Source organism: Salvelinus sp. IW2-2015, unplaced genomic scaffold (genome assembly GCF_002910315.2).
Source record: "Salvelinus sp. IW2-2015 unplaced genomic scaffold, ASM291031v2 Un_scaffold1098, whole genome shotgun sequence".
Lineage (NCBI taxonomy): Eukaryota > Metazoa > Chordata > Actinopteri > Salmoniformes > Salmonidae > Salvelinus > Salvelinus sp. IW2-2015.
In genome coordinates this window covers 318,234-343,684 of record NW_019942726.1, presented here as the reverse complement: position 1 = coordinate 343,684, position 25,451 = coordinate 318,234, and the positions used below count along the sequence as shown (strand labels likewise).

At 45.1% G+C, this 25,451-nt stretch overlaps 1 protein-coding gene across 1 annotated transcript in view; it reads left to right on the top strand.

The window, feature by feature from the left end:
- The first annotated feature begins 10,631 nt into the window (after positions 1-10,631).
- The window catches only part of LOC112069729 (serine/threonine-protein phosphatase 2A 55 kDa regulatory subunit B beta isoform), a 58,608-nt gene continuing 43,788 nt past the window's right edge, over positions 10,632-25,451 (top strand). The window contains exon 1 of the mRNA XM_024137100.2: positions 10,632-11,221. Within this exon, the coding sequence (XP_023992868.1) occupies positions 11,152-11,221 (70 nt within the window). The 5' untranslated portion in view covers positions 10,632-11,151. The remainder of the gene's footprint in view (positions 11,222-25,451) is intronic.

The following is a 25,451-nucleotide window of genomic DNA, read 5'->3' as shown; positions in this document are numbered from 1 at the left end:
CATGGTGGAAAAACCTTTAATACAACATTGTGTTCTAATCCAACACCCCCTCATAGTGTATACAGGAAGCTGTGTGGTCAATGTTTCTAAAAAAATAGTGTCCCCAGGGCCAGCTCTAATCTTTTGTGCCCCCAAAGAGAAACGTTACATTTTTTAAGTTCATTTCCTGCTGTTCTACACATTTTGCTATGGGGCGGAGAGAATGAGAATGATGGTGCAATTTTAGAACTAATTTCCTGCAATTCTACCAATTTTGCTATGGGGTGGAGAGAATTTCTTTTCAGTTTTGATGCTAATTTCCTGYACTACACTTTGCCATGACTTATGTCATCTTAATAATATCTGGGTAAAAGTGACGAACAAAATCAATGGGGGCCCCCTGGTGGTCAGGGCCCCTGGGCACAGTATTTGGCCATGATTACTACAAGTTTAGATAACTGGCTAGACTATCTAACCAATCTAAAAAWTGTTAGCTGACATGGCTAATTGAGTGACTGTCAGTGACAAAACAAGAGAAAAACTGCTGATGCACAACCAAATTTCCTAACGTGCACCTTGTGTATTCTACTATTCTATACTGAACAAAAATGTAAATGCAACATGTAAAGTGTTGGCCCATGTTTCATGATCTAAAATAAAAGATCCCCGAAATGTTCCATATGCACAAACAGCTTATTTCTTTCAAATATTGTGCAMTGCAGGAATGTCCACCAGAGCTGTTGCCAGATAATTGAATGTTMATTTCTCTACCATAAGCCGCCTCCAACGTTGTTTTAGAGAATTTGGCAGTATATCCAACCGGCTTCACACCCGCAGACCACGTGTAACCATGCCAGCCCAGGACCTCCATATCCGGCTTCTTCACCTGCGGGATCGTCTGAGACCACCCACCTGGATAGCTCTGTCTGTAATAAAGCCCTTTTATGGGGAAAAAATTATTCTGATTGGCTGGGCCTGGCTCCCAAGTGGGTGGGCCTATTCCCTCCCAGGCCCACCCATGGCTGCACCCCTGCCCAGTCATGTGAAATCCATAGATTAGKACCTAACACATTTATTTCAGTTGACTGATTTCCTTATATGAACTGTAAGTCAGTAACATCGTTGAAATTGTAAATTGTAAATTGTTGAAATTGTTCCATGTTGTGTTTATTATTATATTTTTTTTTCAGTATAACGCTCAACAGTAAGTTTATACCCTGATTGAGTTCTCCAAAATATATATATTATAATTTTTTGGGATGGGGGCCCCCTAGAGGCCGGGGGCCCTAAGCAACAGCTTATGTCGCTTATGCCTGGAGCCAGCCCTGAGTGTCCGACCGAGTACATTTTCTGCTGATTTCCCTTAACACAGCACTTTTTCCTGATTTATCTGTATCTTTGAGCCCTGTGGAAGTCTCTCTCTCTCTCTCTCTCTCTCTCTCTCTTCTCTTCTTCTTACTCTACTCTACTCCACTCTCACTCTCTTGAGACCACAGACCTGCCTGCTGCTTGGCTGCCACAAACTCTCTGATGTGAACATCACCAGTCCCATCATTTCCCTCATTCTCTACCCCTTTATGAGCTACTACTGCTGCTGTGAGATTTGCAATGATGGTAAAAGTCTGTCTGCGACACATTAAACACCAATGTCTGCTGGACTGTGGGTATGCATACAACTTTGATTTTGAACCACCCTCCTTATGCGCTGAGATTCAAACTGGGTATTGTTCCTTGTTTTTAGATGCTGACTCAACATTCTGAACATGATTCTGTATGTGTGTGTGGGTGGGGGGGGGGGGGTTTACCTGGACATAGGATCAAATCATGCCATGCAACCCTTTGTAAAATAGCATAATATTGCTTTCACCTGTGCACAGGTATTTTATTTGACATATTAGCTTTTTTTCTAGTTAATACCCTGTTACCCAAATATATATCTTGTAGACACTCTATGGAATTAATTTAAACGTCAAAGCAAATGTTACTTTTGGTTATTGAATAATGAATATGATGTCTGAGTGCTAATTTCCGCACTGGTTGGAGCTGAGCTTCGTTCCTATATTACTGGTGTAATAGCTCAGACTGTCCAGTTGATGGTGCTGTAGGGTAAGACTTGGCTCCACTATGTTACTGCAGCCTCAGACACACAGGTTGTACAGAACAGATGTTGTTTGACAACAAAAGACGGTTGGATAAGGATAAGCCGTGATTTCTTGCTTGACGTCCTCCCACGGCCCATATCCTGGAAGAGATTATTCTGATTTCTGTGTGTGTACATATATATGTGTGCGGTGCTTGCTTGCGCTTTTGCGCGTGTATTTCGCGGGTGCGCGTGCTTTCCAGCCTGCATGCGTGTGTATTTGGTAGGGGGTTTGCGTTAATAAAAATGGCTCTGTTTGGAACCTCAATAATGATCATTCGCTGTGTATACAATGAGACAAGCCCACAGAATGGCATCCAATCGGCTGTATTGAATGRGAATGAAAAGCTGTTCATGCTGTAGAATGAGCTGAGGGACGATCTAACTGGGAGATCGGACCAACCAGTTAAGCCCAAGGCTTTGGATGCAATTTAAACCTGACACTGAAGGGCACTACCGTCATTGATGTGGCGTTGAGCTGTGAAAAGGCCCTACAGAGCTCATCAAGAAATATCCTTGTTTGCTCGATCCACGTGCCTGTTGTTGCATACCATACGTGGCTGTACCTTATTGAAAATGCGTAGACGCTCATACAGTATAAAGCATCTCCCAATGACAGTAGAGTAGAGCACCTTTGTTTGTGTGATGAGGGGCCGTGCGTGTCCTCTCGTGTTGCACTGACACAGTTGTCATGGTGACTGGGTGATCACAGTGGCGCAGGCAGAGTCAGCTGGGGGCGGGACACCCCCAGCCACGGTCCCGTCTGCCTGATCCCCAGAATGCCCTTAGCCCCCGTCAGAGGAACGTCCGTCTGTTTCTTCTGTGGGYGGTGGTGGGGAGAAAACAACAGGTCTCCGTTTAGAGTGTGTGGCTACTGCCGTGAGCTGGCCATATGGTGCCGCTATTAAGCTCCCTCTGCAGAGAGCTGAACCAGGCTTGCAGGCAGACAGGTCGACACCAGCTCAGTCACAACACTTATTGGAGAGAGTAGGAGCAGCTAGGAGGGGGCTGTCTATTGTTCCTTTTTTACTGTTGCTATAACTACTCTCTCTCCTCTCTGTCTGTCTCTGTGTCTCTCTCCTCTCTGTCTGTCTCTGTGTCTCTCTCTGTCTCTCCTCTCTGTATGTCTCTGTGTCTCTCTCTGTCTCTCCTCTCTGTTGTCTCTATGTCTCGCTCTGTCTCTCTCTCTGTTGTCCTCTGTGTCTCTCTCTGTCTCTCCTCTCTGTCTGTCTCTGTGTCTCTCTCTGTCTCTCCTCTCTGTCTGTCTCTGTCTCTCTGTCTCTGTGTCTCTCTGTTCTCATCTCTGTCTGTCTCTGTGTCTCTCTCTGTCTGTCCTCTCTGTCTGTCTCTGTTTGTCTCTGCTCTCTGTCTGTCTCTGTGTCTCTGTCTCTCCTCTCTGTCTGTCTCTCTCTCTGTCTCTCCTCTCTGTCTGTCTCTGTGTCTCTCTCTGTCTCTCCTCTCTGTCTGTCTCTGTGTCTATCTCTGTCTCTGCTCTCTGTCTGTCTCTGTGTCTGTCTGTCTCTTGTGTCTCTGTCTGTCTCTGTGTCTCTCTCTCTCTGTCTCTTCTCTCTGTCTGTCTCTGTGTCTGTCTGTCTCTGTGTCGCTCTCTGTCTCTCTTCTCTGTCTGTCTCTGTGTCTCTCTCTGTTGTCCTCTCTGTCTGTCTCTGTCTCTGTGTCTCTCTCTCTCTCTGTCTCTGTGTCTCTGTCGGTCTCTGTGTCTCTCTCTGTTTCTCTCTCTCTCTTTGTCTCTCCTCGCTGTTTGTCTCTGTGTCTCTCTCTGTTTGTCTCTGTGTCTCTGTCTGTCTCCGTGTCTCTGTCTGTCTCTGTGTGTGTCTCACTCTCTCTCAACAGTGGGGATATAACCACTATATTGTAGATGTAGATCCTAATTTGATCCAAAACATCTCAAGTAAGTTCCTGTCCTTTATGCTTGAGTCCCCAGGGACTTAGTGATGAGAACATTTCCCAGCGTGCTCTTCCAGGCAGTACAGTACCACCACCATTCCCCTCTGGTCGGGATCCTGATTGAATATTTGGACAGCTTAGCCTGGCGCGGTGCTCTGTAGAATCATCGAGTAAAAGGGAATTACAGAATAGGAAAGATTAAATCCTGTTCTGTTTCGGCTCAGACAGGATGTGCACATGTTCTATTTGGGAGGTTCAGTCTTCTGTGCTGCAGCTGGAGAGGGGTCGAAGTGTCTGCTGTCCAGGGGCGGTGTCTCAAATCACACCACATCTATGACAGTGGTAKTGAACCTGTGGCAGTGATGTCTATCACCTCTGAACAGGTTTCGGGGGATCCAGGAGGACTAGTTAGTAAATGCTTCGTGCCAGACAGACACAGGCAGCTCCCTATAGCTTTGTCTGTCTGGCACGAAGCATTTACTAACTAGTCCTCCTCGATCCCCCGAATCCTGTTCAGAGGTGATAGACATCACTGCCACAGGTTCACTACCACTGTCATAGATGTGGTGTGATTTGAGACACCGCCCACGGACAGTAAAGGAACTGGGGAGGTTTTTTTGCAGGGTGCACAGCTGATGGAGGGAAGGTTTTCATTAGAGATCAAATGCCGTGTATCAAGTCCTCCTGGCCTTTTGATAAACACCCGTCTGATGACGTCCGGTCTACTGCCAGTCCTTGCAGCGTGTGTGTTCTTTCACAGAGAGGGTGTCCTTTAGTCAGAGAATGATCAAAAAACTGTTGAATCAAAAAGTTAAGTCATGCAGTTCAATTGTCCCGGTTCGTCTGCTGGTGGCCTCACTTGCCTTCATTTCCTTTCTTGGTCGTCTATGAGTTGACCGAATAGGGGAAGCGTGAACCTGCTTATTTTATTTGGAGTCAATCTGTCACAAGCCGTCATGTAATTTTGATTGATTGCCGAGTCAGTTGCTTACTAGGTACCGCACGTCATTGCGAATGTGACTGGAAGGAAGCGGTGGAGGGGTATAATGAGGCGTGGAGGCGACGTAACCAGGACGGCCGCTGTTTATGAGCTGAAACCCATATCAGCTTCATTGACGAAATAGAGCCGGAGATCTTTGCCTGAAATGTATTGCTGCCTTTAAGTAATCTTTCACCAGTTTTTTTTTTTTCAACTGCCTTGCTTTTCTAATTTTTGTGCACAACAGGAAGTGTGTGTCACTTTCCTATGAATTCATTAAGGTGACACGGAGACCTTTGAGTTCGGGGGGGGGTTTTCTAAAGGATTAGGCTTTGGCTATTGATTTCTCGGCTCGCGTTGAATAAGAAATGAAGAGAACAAAGGGTAGGGTAGGAAAACATGAACGAAGCGTAGGACTGGACGGGTCACGCTGGGCGGAAGTGACAGCTGTCGATAAATCAGATGTATTGACGATGAATGTCACGTCTGGCGTGTCACGCCACCCAGTGAGCGATTTCCGAGATTAGAGAGCGCACGAGGACCGTGGGACAGGTCACTCTGTCATCATCTGATCCGGATGGATCACAGATACAGTAGATGTCCTCTGTCATAGGATCAGTGTACAGGACTAGGCTGTAGGGAAAATACATATCCGTTTAGCCATGCATCAGAAATGTGTGCTGGTATTATGACTTGGTATGGTCATAAATAATGTCTGAATTATTTTACATTTTATCTTCTTGATTTAGTGTCCAACATGTAGGCCTACACAGAACTGTGTTTCACAGCGATATCAAACCAATGTGCCATGTTATTGTATGTTATATGTGATTCTGTAGCTGTTGTTGTTTGTGGTTTTATGGATCCCAGCCCAGGACTAAAATAAGGATTGTAACTGGGGACTAGTGTGAGGACTAGGTTTAAAATAAATGTGACAATTTAAAAAAAATTATCTGACATCATCATTTACAAGCATTCTGACTGTGGCTGACTTTCCTCAGACAGAGAGAGACACAGATCCACAAAGAATTCGAAAACAAATCCAATTTTGATAAACTCCCATATCTACTGGGTGAAATTCCACAGTGTGCCATCACAGCAGCAAGATTTGTGACCTGTTGCCACAAGAAAAGGGCAACCAGTGAAGAACAAACACCACTGTAAATACAACCCATATTTATGTTTATTTATTTTAACTTGTGTGCTTTAACCATTTGTACATTGTTACAACACTGGCATAATAATAATATGACATTTGTAGACTGTCTTTATTGTTTGAAACTTCTGTTGTGTATGTTTACTGTTCTTTTTATTGTTTATTTGACTTTTGTATATTACCTACTCACTTGCTTGGCAATGTTAACACATGTTTCCCATGCCAATAAGCCCCTTGAATTGAATTGAATTGAGAGACAGAGAGAGACAGAGAGAGAGAGAGAGAGAGAGAGAGAGAGAGAGAGAGAGAGAGAGAGAGAGAGAGAGAGAGAGAGAGAGAGAGAGAGAGAGAGAGAGAGAGAGAGAGGAGAAGAGAGAAGAGAGAGAGACAGAGAGAGAGACAGAGGAGAGACAGAGGAAGAGAGAGAGAGAGAGAGATAGAGAGGTGCAGTAGTCATCATGTTTTAAGAAGGACTATTAGATTATCCTCCTGCAGGCTGCTTTTAATCCGCTCTCCCCCAGCCTGCCTTTATCTTGTCTTCTCTCTCTCTCTCTCTCTCTCTCTCTCTCTCTCTCTCTCTCTCTCTCTCTCTCTCTCTCTCTCTCTCTCTCTCTCTCTCTTCTCTCTTCTTCTTTTCTCTCTCTCTCCTCTCTTCTCTCTCAGTCCATCTCATTCTGTCTGTTTCTGCAATCTGCATTATTATGGAAAATTCTAGGATTCTCACTAAATCCATTTTCCATCCTGTGAGTGTGTGACCTATATTTTGTTCACCGTGCATTTCTCTCTCCTCCACCCTCTCTCCACCCTCTCCTTCCTGTCTTCTATTTAACTCTACCTTGCAGCTCCAAACCCCCTGCCTAAAATAGACGAGTTGGCTCTCTTCCAAACAGCAGTTTGTGGAGAAGATCGAGGTGTCTGAGCCGACAGGGGCTTGACGGAACTGATTTTCTAAATAATTCCCCTCTCGTGGCTAATTCAGACAATGCTACTGCTATAAGAACATTCTCCATAAGGCAACCTCTGAAACCTCACTACCCGAGGAGAAAACATCACCAATCGAACCCACAAAATCATGCCCTCATGATTCGCCTTTTCATTTTTCTTCTTCAAAATAGGTCTTTGCCTGCAACTTTCGATACTTAACAGTCGYGTTCCCCAGGAATTCAGGAGGCAGTTTTGACAGTTCTGGAGTCGGCGAGGTCTTGTTGTAAACACAATTTTTCTCTACRGTACAGTGACTCTGTAAGCTGATTCCAGGTCAGTAGTTCAGATCCAGAGCTGGCCTATCAGGAGTGGTTATTTCATTTGGAGCTGGCAGGGTCCTTTTTACCACAGGACTTGCAGGTTCTCCTGCTCCAGGCGAACGTGTCCCTCTGCACCTCTTCACCGTGGCTGCTGGCCAGATCGGCGTATGGCTCAATCCTATTTGCTATGAATTCAATTAGGCCACCCAGAGCCCACCACTTTGTGCGCTGCATTTGTAATCACGGATGTGTGTTGTTTAAGAAGAGGAACTCTCCTTTCTTTTCTAGTCTACTCCATTAGTGCTGCATATGGTTAGTCTGGATCACGAGTCTCGCTGTGTTTTATGTAGTGATCTCTCGACTCTCTTTACTCCCCGTGCTTTGTGTCCCTCTGTAGGGACTGTGAGGTCATTAAGACCTGCGTGACGTTTTCTGTTCCCATAGATGCGGAGTGCTCCAGTGCGTAAGGGCAGGATGGATGGCTAGTAACCATAGCACTGCACAACTAGGCCCGTGGAGCTGTGGAGCTCGCTACCTCTCCTGGGTGAACAGAGCACACTGACCGAGGTGGCGGCACTGGGCTTGATGTGATTGGAGGAGGGTTATGGGGAGACGGAGAGAGAGACGGGGGATGGGAGAGAGGGAACACAACACATCAGAGGAGTATTCCCCATAAGCCACTGCAGCAGCAGCCAGGAGCCAGGTGGGCACAGGGGGCAGGTTGAACGTCAGAGCCGATTCGGAGGCAGACCCTGGCCATGTTCTCTGTGGAGGACAGCCCTGCGTGTTCCAATCAGGCTCCTTCCCCAGGTCATGCATCTACGACGGCATCCACAAGAGCGATTGTGTGTTATAATTAGGTGATTATTGTCTGTGTGGTTTTCGATGAGGGGCGCTGTGGTTCTCACAGCTTAGAAGCAGGTGTCCTATTATGAGAGGAGGGATGCTAATGCAAGTGTTGTGCTGGAATACTCTGCAATATGCACTCCCAATGACCGATGTAATGATTATTCTGAGATCACACTTCTGTGTGTGTACACAGTGTGCGCAAACGCGAACGCGCTCACAACAGCTCAGCCGCGAAGTGGTAGGCCGCAGAAGCCCTCAGAGCGGGACCGCCGATGGCTGAAGCGCGTAGCATGTAAAAATGGCCTGTCCTCGGTTGCAACACTCACTACCGAGTTCCAAACTGCATCTGGAAGCAAGTTCAGCACAATAACTGTTTGTCAGRAGCTTCATGAAATGGGGTTCCATGGCCGAGCAGCCGCACACAAGCCTAAGATCACCATGCGCAATGCTAAGCGTCGGCTGGAGTGGTGTAAAGCTCGCCACCATTGGACTCTGGAGCAGTGGAAACGCATTCTCTGGAGAGATGAATCAGGCTTCACCGTCTGGCAGTCCGACGGACGAATCTGGGTTTGGCAGATGCCAGGAGAACACTACCTGCCCCAATGCATAGTGTCMACTGTAAAGTTTGGTGGAGGAGGAATAATGGTGTGGGGCTGTTTTAGTTCCAGGGAAGGGAAATCTTAACGCTACAGCATACAATGACATTCTGACATTCTACAGTTTGGGGAAGGCCCTTTCCTGTTCCAGCATGACAATGCCCCAGTGCACAAGCGAGGTCCATACAGAAATAGTTTGTCGAGATCCGTGTGGAAGAACTTGACTGGCCTGCACAGAGCCATAACCTCAATCGAACACCTTTGGGATGAATTGGAACACCGACTGCGAGCCAAGCCTAATCGCCCAACATCAGTGCCCGACCTCACTAATGCTCTTGTGGCTGAGTGGAAGCAAGTCCCCGCAGCAATGTTCCAACAACTAGTGTAAAGCCTTCACAGAAGAGTGGAGGCTCTTATTGCAGCAAAGGAGGGACCAACTCCATATTAATGCCCATGATTTTGGAATGAGATGTTCGACAAGCAGGTGTCCACATACTTTTGGTCATGTAATGTATGTTTCTCTCAACCATCACCACTATAATACAGAGGCTTTGGATTGGAAATGGGTTTGGTCGGTGGTATATTTTACAGTGAACAGGCCAGTAGAGAGAGGTTTCAGTCAACATACTGTTGCTGTGGTTGTGTGTCCTGGAAGCAGAAGCTTTAATTAAAGCAGTCAGATTATTGATCTCAGTCTTGGCTTCCTCAAGGCTGTTTCCACCCCCTACAGTATCATTGCAGAATAAAATGGTCTTTCTGCCAAGCCCCTTAGAACCCTGTGTGTGTGTTGTGTGTGTGTGGGTGTGTGTGTGTGTGTGTGGTGTGTGTGTGTGTGTGTGTGTGTGTGTGTGTGTGTGTGTGTGTGTGTGTGTGTGTGTGTGCGCGTCTGTCTGTCTGCATACAGAATAATAATACATCTAAGCCCTCCTCCTTCCCAAGGACAGCAATGAGCTCTGCCTGTTAATGTCATCCATCAGAAGGCCTCTCTAATGCAGTCTCCCAGTAATAGAGCACATCCCAGTGTGGTGATTCTGGAGAAAATCAATGCCTTTTTAATTCCCTCTTCCTGTTGCTTATACCCCTCAGCGCCCAAATAGAATTATCATAACAGTTTGTTCAAACCCCATGACGGCAAAGACAGATTCTATACCATTTAGAGTGAATGTGAACCCAGATGATTCAGGGGTTGGTGAGGACTATCTCCTTATTAAAAGGATTAGGGGTTTGAGGGGAATGGTTTGTCATGGTGCGGAGACAATTGGATTGGGGAATATTCAACTGGTCATAAGTGGGGTGGATGGAACTTCTTTTCATGGCATGCATCAGTGACCTTCATCATTTGGGGATGTAGATAATAGATTTATCCAGACCTAGCTGAAGGGCGGTGGGCTGTTAAAACATTATCCTACAGCACAGATTATTTAACATGTAGGGGCAGGATGGGYCGGGGGAGGTCTCTGACAGCCACAGCCACCAACACCACCATGCCCAAACCCAACTAGGGGAAATTACAGTGTGGGCACACATACACAGAGACACAAGCAGGCAGACACACACACACACACACTTTTTGGGGTAACAATTATCAGAAAGGATCTGAAGGGTATCGATATATTGTATGTTTGTTGTATAAACAAAAATCAAATATGTGACCACCGTATCCCCCTGATATGAGGGCGCATCCGTGCGCTCTGCCCCCGCATGTGCGAACACATCACTGTGATGCTGACGCAGGTCGACAGAGGCAAGCTGTCGGGGCGGAGCCAGTAACGCAATGCGCGAATGGGCAGTGGCAACAGCAGGCTAGCAGTGAAGCACCCGGTGAGGTTTGGCGGCAGAGCGACACGTCGAGGCGAAACGGGGTGATCCAAGAGGAAACGGACGCTGCGATGCAAGCAGACTGGGGCAAAATAAGAACCAGCTCACACACCCTGCTCTGATTTCTGGACTGTTTTATTGCGCCTCTGACAATGGAGACGTAATGCGCAGCTATTTTCTTGCTGTCAGTTTTATACTTCGTTTTCTGCCACTTTAATCTGAGCCTATTATTGGCAGACATCTGACGACTCAACGGTCGTCTCGAAAGGGACAGGCTTTTTCCTCCTATGATATTGTATCGAACGGTTATTTATTCGTTCAGGAGCAAACGTTGAGGTTTCTGCCTCTTTTCCACATTCTTATTTCTRGAAAGGGTCTAATCATGACGAAAAGCGCGCAGCTTGCGCCGACCCTGTGCTGAAGCGATGTTTCAGGACCATGGATACTTGTTTCTCTGTTTCTGGTTTACAAAATAAGTGTCACAAATGGATGAAGAAATCGACACCCGCAAAATAAACAACAGCTTCCTCCGGGACCACAACTATGCAACTGAAGGTATTGTAATGAACGAGGCAGGGAGTGTAGCTCGAATCTYCCACCTTCTGACCAGTAGCTCAGTGTGCCATCAACTGTTCTACAAAAGCATGCTCTATGGTACCCCATATATAGACCTAAGTACGTAACTTTAGCGCCTATTGACGATAGTATCTTCTCACTGGGGGAGTTTTGTTAAGAGCCCCGACACGGTACGGTTTTGGAAACATAAGGCACGTAGGCCTAAATCTTTAATATCAGCGATAAATAATTCAATAAAAAAACWAAGGTTAAATTACTACATGTTTATAGGGTTGGGGTTCCAATAAGACCACATTTCCATRTTACAGAGCTTATTTATGGCAAACACATAGGAAGGAGGTGTACCTGTGGTAATTATTTATCTGCGTCCCCGAACACCTGTCTTCAAACTGAAAACGGACGCCACTAACATGTTGTCACATAAAGAATTACTGYCAGCTGCAACTGTGTTAAAAATKGTTAAAACAGTATACATTTAGCGTTTGTGAAATAATTTTGATGTGATTTGAAAGTAGGGGGATTTCTGTCTCTAGAACCGTACCGCAATTGAGATTCAATTCACGTTTAGATGGAGTATTTGGCTGYGTTGACTGCCAGAGCCAATTCGCCTCTAAACAGAACATGTAAGGTCCTTGGGGGGTTCTCCCGCTCTGATGACGATTATTTTCATGCAGGAGTAATAAAGGCCTAGTGCACTAATTTGGTCAACAATTTTTTTCAATTTATATTAATTAAAAAAAAAAAAATATTGTGACGACTACTTCCCGCGGCAATGCTTGCTATGAGTCTGTACAGTCTCTTTCTCAGAAAAAAAAGTGTTAGGCTATGTAGAATTTAATGGCTGTCTGGCATTAGCCTATAGCRTTGCATTATATATTGAGAAGTTCAGATATTGGAGAATACACAATGCAGTCACGGATATGTCAATGTCTGTGTATTCCGAATGAATCACTGAAGCTACGCACATCCCGATGCATGAGAAGCGGGTCAGAGGAGACTCGGTGGGAGAATCTAAATCCCATTCTCCTCGTGTCCTCTATCCTCTCTCCTCGCCTCCTTCTCAAAACCCATTGGATGAGAAAGCCAGAGKACCCTCCCCTTTGACCTTTTCCAATGGGTTTAGGGAAGGAAGCGAGGAGAGAGGATGCGAGGAGGACGCAATTGAGATTATCCCGGGGAGTTCACACAGAGAAATAGGTTTATCCCTCTGGCCAACTACACTGAACAAAAATATAAACGCAACATATAAAGTGTTGGTCCCATGTTTCATGAGCTGAAATAAAAAATCCCAGAAATGTTCTTTATGTACAGAAAACGTTTTTCTTTGAAATTTAGTGTACAAATTTGTTTACATCCCTGTTAGTGAGCATTTCTCCTTATCCAAGATAATCCATCCACCTGACAGGTGTGTCATATCAAGAAGCGAATTAAACAGCATGATCATTACACACAGGGGGAGTATTTCTGTCTGTAATAAATTCATTTTGTGGGGAAAAACCCATTCTGATTGGCTGGGCCTGGCTCCCCAGTGGGTGGGCCAATGCCCTCCAAGTCCCACCCATGGCTGCACCCCTGCCCAGTCGTGTGAATTCCATAGATTATGGCCTAATTTATTTATTTCAATTGACTGATTTCCTGATATGAACTGTAACTCAGTAAAATCTTTGAAATTGTTGCATGTTGAGTTAATGTTTTTGTTCMGTGTACAACAAGAGATCACAAACAGCATTATGTTGACCATTTCGTATCAACCACATGAGTAGCCTAAATATTTATTGATAACGACAGAGTCATTCATTTAGAGAGACATTATGGCTACTTATTTTCATTTTTAATAGGCTATCGTAATTGTTTCAAATAAAAAGATAATTCAAAATTCAATATCCTATAAGTTGGTTGTAAATGTAAAGGACACTCACACTTATAGAAAATGCTTCCTGCTTTCCCTATGGCTGGTTATACTGTATTGTTTAGGGTCTGTGCTGTAGCCTATAGCAGTGGAATAAAGCATTTGGGTTGCTGGTGTCAGAGTAGTGCAGCTAATCAGATTGTTTGCTGTTCAGAATTAAAGTTTAGTTCTCTATGCATTTTGTCTGTTTAATGTCAATACTGAAATATGCAAGATAGCAAGCAAAGGCACAAACAGGATTCTACGCTTTTCCATGTTGATTTCCATCCATATGACTTTGTTTTATTGATTTAGGGCTATATCAAGAGTTAGGCAACAGTAAGCAGAGAAATCATGTTGAGCCCAGCCCAGCCCCCTCTGTTATCTAAAGCTAAATAAACTCAGCAAAAAAAGAAACGTCCTCACTGTCAACTGCGTTTATTTTCAGCCAACTTAACATGTGTAAATATTTGTATGAACATAACAAGATTCAACAACTGAGACATAAACTGAACAAGTTCCACAGACATGTGACTAACATAAATGGAATAATGTGTCCCTGAACAAAGGGGGGGGTAAAAATCTAAAGTAACAGTCAGTATCTGGTGTGGCCACCAGCTGCATTAAGTACTGCAGTGCATCTCCTCCTCATGGACTGCACCAGATGTGCCAGTTCTTGCTGTGAGATGTTACCCCACTCTTACCCCCCCAAGGCACCTGCAAGTTCCCGGACGTTTCTGGGAGGAATGGCCCTAGCCCTCACCCTCCGATCCAACAGGTCCCAGACATGCTCAATGGGATTGAGATCCGGGCTCTTCGCTGGCCATGGCAGAACACTGACGTTCCTGTCTTGCAGGAAATCACGCACAGAACGAGCAGTATGGCTGGTGGCATTGTCATACTGGAGGGTCATGTCAGGATGAGCCTGCAGGAAGGGTACCACATGAGGGAGGAGGATGTCTTCCCTGTAACGCACAGTGTTGAGATTGCCTGCAATGACAACAAGCTCAGTCCGATGATGCTGTGACACACCGCCCCAGACCATGACGGACCCCCACCTCCAAATCGATCCTGCTCCAGAGTACAGGCCCGGTGTAACACTCATTCCTTCGACTAAAACGCGAATCCTACCATCACCACTGGTAAGACAAAACCGTGACTCGTCAGTGAAGAGCACTTTTTGCCAGTCCTGTCTTGTCCAGCGACGGTGTGTTGTGCCCATAGGTGACGTTGTTGCCGGTGACGTCTGGTGAGGACCTGCCTTACAACAGGCCTACGAGCCCTCAGTCCAGCCTCTCTCAGCCTATTGCGGACAGTCTGAGCACTGATGGAGGGTTGTGCATTCCTGGTGTAACTCCGGCACTTGTTGTTGCCATCCTGTTCCTGTCCCGCAGGTGTGATGTTCGGATGTACTGATCCTGTGCAGGTGTTGTTACACGTGGTCTGCCACTGCGGAGGACAATCAGCTGTCCGTCCTGTCTCCCTGTAGCGCTGTCTTAGGCGTCTCACAGTTACGGACATTGCAATTTATTGCCCTGGCCACATCTGCAGTCCTCATTCCTCTGTGCAGCATGCCTAAGGCACGTTCATGAAGATGAGCAGGAACCCTGGGCATCTTTCTTTTGGTGTTTTTCAGAGTCTGTAGAAAGGCCTCTTTAGTGTCCTAWGTTTTCATAACTGTGACCTTAATTGCCTACCGTCTGTAAGCTGTTAGTGTCTTAACGACCGTTTCACAGGTGCATGTTCATTAATTGTTTATGGTTCATTGGAAACAGTGTTTAAACCCTTTACAATGAAGATCTGTGAAGTTATTTTGATTTTTACGAATGATCTTTTAAAGACAGGGTCCCGAAAAAGGGACGTTTTCTTTTTTTGCTGAGTTTATTTGTGGATGGATCAGGGGCTGGGCAGTGAGAGGAGAGAGAGAGAGAGCTGAAACAACCATATAGGATTAAGCTGAACCACCAAATAGGCAGATGACACTGGCGTCAGACAAATGCAACACATAAGACAAGCTTAGCTCCAATTTTTCTATCCCATTCTCTCATGTGAAAGCCAGCCAGGACTAAAACATTTTCTCTCTCTTTAATCAGCTTCACCTCTAAGCTGCCAGACTACTGCTCTTTCCAGGAGGGCTTAACCTGTGCCAGTCTTTATACTGAAAGTGTTGTTGCATTGTCTTAGAGGGAAGCGCACCCTGCTCGTTTCACTATATGGGTAACTGTAAGATCTATACTGTAGGGTTCTGCAGTCTCCCTAGTGCTGCATGTCCTGGAGGGAACGGAAGGTTTTCACAGAAACGTACGGGTTACAGGCTCTGAGGTGTACAGCTCACTCGTTTCTCCTCTATGTATGAAGGTACTGAGGTGAAGACGGGAGCCTCGGGTGAAAGTGAGCAGCAGGAAATATATATWTKTTTTATTCAGGTTCATCTGAATTCTTTTTTCTTTTTTTATCAATCTAGAAATGCTAGATATTCGTTTTCAATAATGGGTTTCACCCAATATGTTGTTCATATTCATATTAGCTTACCTAGCTTTACATTAATATATTTTCAATTTATTTGCGATTCCTAAAAAAATGTGTAGAGTCAATTGACAAATTGTGAAGTGATTTCCCTCATTTTATTGTCTCTTAGTACTCCTCACAATCTAATTGGGAATAATGAGTAAATCATACAATTTCTGAGGCAAAACAATTTACGTTCTCCCCTCCCCCACAGCTCCTCCCTAAAAGCATATTACTACTATCGCCGTCTCTAGCACCTTCTCAAGGGCATGAGGGCTGGAGGGGGGCTGAAGGCTGCCAGTAACCCCCCTCCTCCATCACTAAGAGCCCAGGTTAAGCCTGTTTCCGAGTGAATGACCCTGCCTCACCCACTGACCTACAAACTACCAAACCCTTGCCCCCCAACCCCCTCCACCCACTCACCAGGAGCTTAGCACCCCCCCCCCCCCCCCCCTAATCCACACCCCTGTGTGCTTTCTCCCCAAGGACCACAGAGTGTAAATAATTCAGGTACCGTCCTCTCTCATCCATCAGAAGAATATTTACAACCCCCCCCCTCCCTCCATCCTCCCAGTCTGCTGTCTGTGGCTGTGTCCTATTATAAGGTCGGCCTGCATTTGTATGGGAGGGACAGGAGAGGATCTCAAGGCCACCAGACTGCTGTCTCCATCTTACCATTACTACTAAAACACATGGCATACATAACCTCTATACCTCTATAAAGACAGCTCATGTCATCTCAGTCTATGATGAAGTAGATTACATTAAATAGGTGTATGGGGTAAATTTCACACCTTAAGTATTGATTTCAAAAATCAAAAAATTCGTAAACATGAAAAATAAAGTTCAAAATGTAAAAGTTATATTTTTTAGGAAAAGTGAAATAATGGATGTTGAGATAAAAAAAATAAACAAATTAAAGGCAAAATGCAAGCAAATAATTTTAAAGCGAGAGCAAATTATTTGAAAACTAACGCAAAAATAGTTTTCAGTTCAAATTTTCCACCACCAGCTGTTAGATCTATTTTGCATATGCTCTTGCCGGCAGTTCACAGGCGGCTGATGAGGGGAGGACGGCTCATAATAATGGCTGGAATGGATTGAATGGAATGGTATTAAAACATATGGAAACTATGTGTTTGATACCATTCCATTAATTCCATTCCAACCATTATAATGAGCCCGTCCTCCCAAATTAAGGTGCCACCAGCCACCCTTGACATTGTTGCCCCTATATCCAGATAATGTTCACTGTGTTCAGCAGAGAGAGTATTCAGAGGTGGTTTCGCTGCACACAGACTCATCTTTGTGCTATTAACTAGCCAATAGAAAAAGACACCTTAACCAACTTGCCCAATGAATATCTCTAGCTTCAATAGTCCAGAACATTTTGCTAAGGGTCATTCAGATACATACATTATTGTATGCGTGGTTTGACTGTATGATTTCCGTTAACCAAGTAATTCTTTTGACCGTAAAGGGCGTAATGTGATTTCAATCTCATGATGAATGTCTCCAGCTAGATAAATAGCTAGCTAAGTGGTGTACACACGAGTCCTTGGCCTAAATACAATGATGTAGCTAGCTAGCTAACTGGAGACATTCATCATGGGTCTAAAATCACAATGGCCTATTAGGACGTGACATCACTTAAAAACATACGGGCAAACCTTTCACTACGGCTGGCAGTGGCTAGCTACAGGCATGCAGAGTCTGGCGATTCATTCTGTTTGGCTAGCTAGTCAGACAACTAAGCAAGCCAACTAAGCTAACATACTTAAAAATTGTCACGTGTMAATAATTATTGGATATTAGAAGCATATCTATATAATACCTTTCATGACAAACCATGTAACTAGTTAGGTAAACATATTAATTAATAGATAGGAATTTAAATAGAAAACTGAACAATTTTGGCATTAGTTTTCAAATAATTTGTTATTGCTTTAAAATTCAAGTTTTGCTCTCGATTTAAAATGATTTGCTTGCAAGTTGTTTTGTTTTGCTATTGATATCATTTTTTTTGTTTTCAATTTTACAAATTCCGGATCAGATTTTTACATCCAGTTTCACTTTTTTTTTTWAACATTCTTAACTATTTTTCATCTTTTAAGATGTATTTTATTTTAAATTCAATACTTAAGGCGTGAAATTTACCCCATGTAGATGACTGTCATCTGTTCTGTCTGGGAGGTTGTCTAGAGTTATGGGAGATGTGGATAGCTGCAGACAACTGTGCATTTTTAAGAGAAAAGCTTTGAATCACAACAGCAATGCTATTCATCCCTGGATGTTTCAGATGTACTGTTTCTGTAGGGGGAATATAATTGASTTGGACTTTAAAAAAAAAACTTTATGGAGTGCACTATCCACTGTCCAAGTTAGAGCAGGAAATATGTCGTTAGGAATCAGGAAGAACTCATAGAAATGGCCAGGGGGGGGGTAAGCTGCTCTCCTCATGATGGTCCGATGCTACTTGTTTGWCATTCAGATGAATAATTGATGACTCATGCATTTTTAAAATATATTTGAATGCATGTTGTGTTTACCTCTGCCTGTTACTACTGTTAACATCCTCCACTAGAAGAAAAGACTAAACGTAAACTGTGCACTTTAACCTATTTTATGATACCGTGAGAGGCGCATCGTGTATCTTCCGTTCACCATTTTAGTCCCCAATCCCCTCACTTCTGCTTTGCTCTTTGGGGTCTAGGCTGGGTTACTGTAAAGCACTTTGTGACAACTGCTGATGTAAAAAAAAAAGAAAAAAAGAAAAGGGCATTATAAAATCTAGAAAAGAGGAAAACCCTCTCATTGTGTTATTTTGATTGATGACATGAGAGTGAGACCAGAGCAGTAATTAGACCAGGGCATTAGAGGAGAGCTAACATAACGTCCATGGACCTCTATCTATGTTGTCTCTCGGAGAGGGAACACTGCAGTACCACTGGGATCTCTTTTCCGTCAGCAAACCTTTGGGAGAGAGGATCTTCCTTCTGTGAGATGGGGCTTGAATGTGATGGCGTGGATTAGTCCTAAATGAATGCACACACTGGGTGATGTGTGAGTGAGGCGGTGTCACGCGGTGATTGTGCCCTCTCTAATCAGATCTCAGCCTCTTAGAGGGCTCATCCTCTCCCCTCCCAATCGGCTCCCTCCCTGCACACTGACAGGGACAGAGATTTATAGACCTCCCAATTCTCACAAAATGGATACGGGCGGGAGGTGGAAGAGGGAGGAAGACGGGCTACTGTTACAGGGACAAGCATGTACAGTGCATTCGGAAATGATTCCAAWWWTKTTTTTCTCATCAATCTACACACAATACCCCTTAATGACAAAGTGAAAACAGTCTTTTAGACATTTTTGCAAATGTATTAAAAATAAAACACAGAAATACATTATTTACATAAGTATTCAGACCTTTGCTATGAGAGTCGAAATTGAGCTCAGGTGCCTCCTGCTTCCACTGATCATCCTTGAGATGTTTCTACAACTTGATTGGAGGCCACCTGTGGTAAATTCGATTGATTGGACATGATTTAGACACACTGGTCTATATAAGGTCCCACAGTTGACAGTGCATGTCAGAGCAAAAACCAAGCCAAGAGGTCGAAGGAATTGTACGTAAAGCTCAGAGACAGGATTGTGTTGTAGCACAGATCTGGGGAAGTGTTCCAGAAAATGTCTGCAGCATTGAAGGTCCCTACACAGTGGCCTCCATCATTTATAAATGGAAGATGTTTGGAACCACCAAGAATCTTCCTAGAGCAGGCCGCCCGGCTAAACTGAGAAATCGGGGGAGAAGGGCCCTGGTCAGGGAGGTGGCAAAAAACCTGATGGTCACTCTGACAGAGCTCCAGAGTTCCTCTGTGGAGATGGGAGAACCTTCCAGAAGGAMATCTCTGCAGCATTCCACCAATCAGGCCTTTATGGTAGAATGGCCAGACAGAAGCCACTCCTCAGTAAAAGGCACACGACAGCCCGCTTGGAGTTTGCCAAAAGGCACCTAAAGGACTCTCAGACCATGAGAAACAAGATTCTCTGGTCTGATGTAACCAAGATTGAACACTTTGGCCTGAATACCAAGCGTCACGTCTTGAGGTATCCTGGCACCATCCCTATGGTGAAGCATAGTGGTGGCAACATCATGCTGTGGGGATGTTTTTCAGCGGCAGGGACTGGGAGACTAGTCCGGATCAAGGGAAAGATGAATGGAGCAAGGTACAGAGACATCCTTGATGAAAACCTGCTYCGGACCTCAGACTGGGGCGAAGGTTCACCTTTCAACGGGACAACAACCCTAAGCACACAGCCAAGACAACGCAGAACTGGCTTCGGGACAAGTCTCTGAATGTCCTTGAGTGGCCCAGCCAGAGCCCGGACTTGAACCCGATCGAACATCTCTGGAGAGACCTGAAAATAGCTGTGCAACAGTAGATGACATGAAATAGGTGTATGGGGTAAATTTCACGCCTTAAGTATTGAACCAGACAGAGCTTGAGAGGATCTGCAGAGAAGAATGGGAGAAGCCAAGCTTGTAACGTCMTACCCAAGAAGACTTGAGGCTGTAATCGCTCCCAAAGGTGCTTTAACAAAGTAATGAGTAAAGGGTCTGAATACTTATGTAAATGTGATTTTTCAGTTTTGTRTTTTTAATACATTTGCAAGAATTTCTTAACCTGTTTTTGCTTTGTCATTATGAGGTATTGTGTGTAGATTGATGAAGGTAAAAAAAACGATTTAATCCATTTTAGAACAAGGCTGTAACATAACAGAATGTGGAAAAAGTGAAGGGGCCTGAATACTTTCCGAATGCACTGTAGCTGTGAGCATATTGCTGGCCTTTCGAAAATGGCATAATGATAAAAAGGCTAACGAAGCTGGACACCTTTATCACAGCCCCATCAATCACCACCTGAAACAACTCTGTGACTCTTATTAATGTGTATCATGCCGTGTATTAGTTTGACATTATCATACAGGTTGATCGTGTTACTAAGCTAAAGAAAGACTCAGGTCAAGTATGTCTTASCCAGTTAGGACAAGGCCACGCAAAAGGTACACCAGACTAAGGATAAAGCACTAACTGAAATTGCCCTTCACACTCAACTACTCAAGTTGAGAGAGCTCTGTTTATGCCCTGTCAACGGATCCTTCAAACTACTATCAGGAGCTACATTAACTCCCTGAGTGACGCTTTACAAGCAATGTAGATGCACCGAACCGAAAAAGGAGAACGTTCCCAAAGTCCATAAATCCTAGAGTTCCTTTATATAATCTGACTTTGGTTTACTTTCTTTGGGTTCATGGTTTATGATGAGCAAATACATCTGGGTTTCAGAACCTGCACGTATCAGTACCGACGGATGAAACTCCATTTGAAAAAGGCATCGCTTGAACATTCAGTAAGTCGTAAACATCTAGGATGTACAGTAGGTTCAGTATAACTCACGAGGAACATTATGCAGTGCCGCTGGGACAATCCTCTTGGGTCTATGGCCCGGCCTAGGGCCAAGTCAGGCACCTCATCTCCCAGTCAGTGTTAGCAGCAGCCAGGTAGAGTTATAATGAGACAGGTCTCACATCTATCTCTCTCTTCACTCTGGAGGCAGAGGAAGTAACAGTACAGGACTGTTGTGATGGATGCTGTAGTCCTGGGAGACGCACCTTCAGCCTCCACACTACTCAAATGAGCCCGCTGCCTTATGGATGGGCTGGGAGTTCAAAGGAAGCAGAGAGAAGGAGAAAGAGATGGAGGGTTAGGTGGATAAATAAAGCTCAGAGAACGGCTGAGGGAGCTGGCTGACCTAGAATTGTGAGCAATTCTTATTTTTTTGTTGCTTCATACCAATACACTACCATCGCTAAAGTAACTGCAGTAAAYGAAAAGTCGGATGGATTGTTTGTATATTAGGCTCAAATGGCTTTGAGTTGAGCCGTGTGTGGCATTTCCCAAGATTACAATTCCAGATGCTGATGTTTTTCCTACCCGGGTTTGATTAGACCCGGATGAGTTAGAATGATGCTCTGATTATTTCTATGTTTTGGAGCAGTACCAGGACTTTTGACTCCCCATCCCGGTAACATATGCTTCTGTGAGCATGCCTTTGTGTGCCTGTGAGCTCCCCAATCCCACTGGAATCCCTTTGTGTGCGCAAGAGGGAGTGCGAATTAGCATAATGCTGATGCTAATTTAAGGGTGTGTCTCTGTGGAGGTATGTGCATTAAACCACATGGGTGAGCAGTGAGCACCCATGTGGGTTTTGGGCGTCCTTTCAGTAAAGCAGTTCATTTTCAACTCGCCTCCTATCGGTCCAGGTTGCACCTCTCACCTCTCGAATCTAAAGGCTGAAGCACTGGGCTCAAATTGTGACCTCATTGGTTCCTACCGTTGTCTACTCGGGCCCCTACACTGCCCCTGTACCTATGTCAAGAATGGGTATTTTACTTACTGCTACAGTAGGACTCCTGGTACCTCYGCGATTTTAGTCTTATTTTGGGTCTGTCTCAAAAAATATCAGGTCTAACCTTCCCACAAACAAAATTCCACTCATTCCTGTAAATATCTTTTGTTGCCTGCAGCTTGTTTKTCTTGTATGGTGGTTCTATTAAAATACACATCTGTTTTAGCAATGCGGTCTGCAATCGATGGCGTATTGTTTTCCTGCGGCTGCTGTTGCCCTTATCATGGCCCTGCTCTCCAATTATCAAGAGGCTCCTTGTGTAAACAATGGTAAGGAAGCCAGGACAAACATACCCAGCGAACATCTACCTTCCGTTTGTGCTGTGTTGCCTAGTGAAAGGTTCTAGAATGTCTCTACTAACCCTCCACACCCCTAGTCGGTCCTCGGTGGAATCTCAGGGTTAGCCTCTGAGGGCTGGGGAGTCCTACAGGATGTAGGAATTAGGGAGGTGGTAGAGACCATTGTTTGGGACTGTGGTAGCGGTGGGCTGAGGTAATGGTAGATGGCGCTGAGTTCCTTCGCTAGTCTCTCTGCCTGGCTCTGGCTCTCTCCTGTTGACCCTGCAGTGACAACACCAGTGGACAATAGTCAGGAGTCTGTTGACATGCCTGTTGTTTGTCCAGAGGAAGGAGATCAGCTCTCCAGTACCCAGGGAGGCCTCATGACCAGGTCCCAGAGAACATGTGATATAAGACCGGCTAAACAATGCTATGTTGTTCCTCTGCATCAGGATATCGGCCCACCACCAGCCAGCAACTGTGTACTAGAGTTTAGGTGGCATGATCTCTAATTGTGACACAAAGACAGTGCAATCCATCATGTGTGTGGCATCTTGGTGATACAATATAAATCTTAGCTGCTGTATGTAATACATATTGCTGAGCATTTCAAGATGGATGAGCTCAGAATGAATCAAGATTCCGTGAAAGATACGTTAACATCCAAGCTGCTCACAAAGCAAATGGTATTAAGAGGGACGTTGATGCCATCCCTCCTGTTCTCCCCTTTAAGGGTTAATGAAGAAGTGACGGAGAGACTACACATGCCTTTACAGGCTGCTGAGTCCCTTCATATCTGTCTATTGTCTGTCTTATCTGTGAGGGAAGAGGAGTGCGTGCCTGCAGCGCTGCTCTCTGTTCCTCTGCCCTGGGAGGATTAGGCTACTGTTCATCTGTGATGAGAACCAGCAAACCCCCCCCCCAAAAAAAAAATCCTGTAAACACAGCTTCTAAGCTGGCTCGTATAGGGTGATTATATCTCTGCTCCCAAAAAGAAGCTTGTGATTGTGATTCGAGAACAGGGCTGTGGAGAACAGGGCTGTGGAGTTGTGATTGTGATTTGAGAACAGGGCTGTGGAGTTGTGATTGTGATTCGAGAACAGGGCTGTGGAGTTGTGATTGTGATTCGAGAACAGGGCTGTGGAGTTGTGATTCGTGGATTCGAGAACAGGGCTGTGGAGTTGTGAGTGTGATTCGAGAACAGGGCTGTGGAGTTGTGATTGTGATTCGAGAACAGGGCTGCGGAGTTGTGATTGTGATTCGAGAACAGGGCTGCAGAGTTGTGAGTGTGTAAGAGGTAAACGGATGATCTTTGAATTTGAAGTAGTAGAGTGCAATTGCATTGGGAAACAGATGATTGAAAATTATTTTCTTTCTATTTTTGCAACTGGAAGTGGTATGACCAGGCATTGACATAGAAAGGTGTTGCACAGTACCCACATCATATTTTGCAATGACATAATTGTTGACATGAACAAATGTGGCCATGACTATTTGCACTAATGGGCAACACATTAACATATTCATACAGTGGAATTGAATGCTATTGTTCCATCCCCGAGCCCTCCCCTCCAAATGGAATCTATCAGGCCCACATTTACAGTGTGTGTGTGTGCATGCATGCCTGCGTGTGCGTGTCTGTCTGTCTGTGTAAGAAGGGGAGACTGTTCAGTACCCGTCTCTACTGATTACCTCTCTGGCAGCGAGGCTGGATCTCCCCCTCAGACCCCCTGACCCTGAGTTAATCTAACAACAGCGTGGCAGAACAGAACAGGGGGATGGGGCGGAGGAGAGGAGGGGTGGAGGAGAGGAGGGGTGGAGGAGAGTGGAAGGGGAACCAAGGGGGAACCAGGGATCTTGTTAGAGGGACTGCGACCCTCTCTTGTGCGCTCATTAAATGCAGATTGCTGATGCCTCTTTTTCTAGTTCCAACTCCCCCACTCCCCCCTCTCCCCCCCTGCCCTGCAGCACTTTACCGCAGCCCCTCTGAGTCGCTCCCTGTACAGAAACACTTCCCACATACACAACGCTTCTCTCCCCCACTCCAGCACTGTCAGCAGTGTACAGTAGGCTGCCTGCCTACCTGTCTGCCTGCCTGTCCTCCAAATAGCATGACGGGCGGCCACAGCCCCAGTGGACATCAACTGATACAGCGGTCTGTTTATCTCTCAACCAGGCTGGCGGGATGCTAATAGGTTGGGACCTGCTTGAATTGCCACCAATTTGAGCCTGATCACTGTAGGCTGTTTTATACTATATACCATGGATTGGCGACCCTGGTCCTGGAGTRCCACGGGTACATCATGTTTTTGATTTAACCCACCTAGAAGACCAGGTGGGTTGAATGTAGGCAATCGCTGAACAGATCAATTAGCTCAGTTGGCCAAGTGCCTAGTGGTTAGAACCTACGGCACTCCAGGAAAAGGGTTGCCTGCCCCTGCTGTACACCTTCAGGAAGCCTTTGTGCTCCAGACTGTGGCTTCCTAGAGGTATTAGGAAGTCATACTGAGGCTAGGCTATTTATAACCTCTATATTCTCCCTGGGTTCCATAGTACGGKCTAAAAAGGCACACATGTAAACAGACACAAACCCAAACCTCTTGGGGTGCCTCCTATGGTACACAGAAAGAATGTACCAGACATAAGCCAGGCTACGGTTAAGGGTCAGAGTATATACCACTTTGCCAAAGGAAAATCCAAAAACTGAATGCATGGCTGGAGTGGAGGTTTGTGAAAAAAAAACAGAACAGGAGTCCTCTGCATAGAATGTATGCTGATCTATTGGATTTCAATAGAGTAGTATACCAAGGTAGGGAGTCTTGTCAATGTCAGTTTGGCTGCCGACTGGTTGTCTGCTGCTGACGTAGGTTTCGATTAAAATTCCCTGCCTGGCCTGGATCAGCTTTAAAACATACTGACACTTTAATCACCACACCAATTTCATCGCCACATTTTCCATGGATTTTTTTTCAATCAATACTTTTAAAGGCCCAGTGCAGTCAAAAAACAGATTTTCCTGTGTTTTATATTTACATTCTATGAGGTTGGAGTAATACTGTGAAATATTG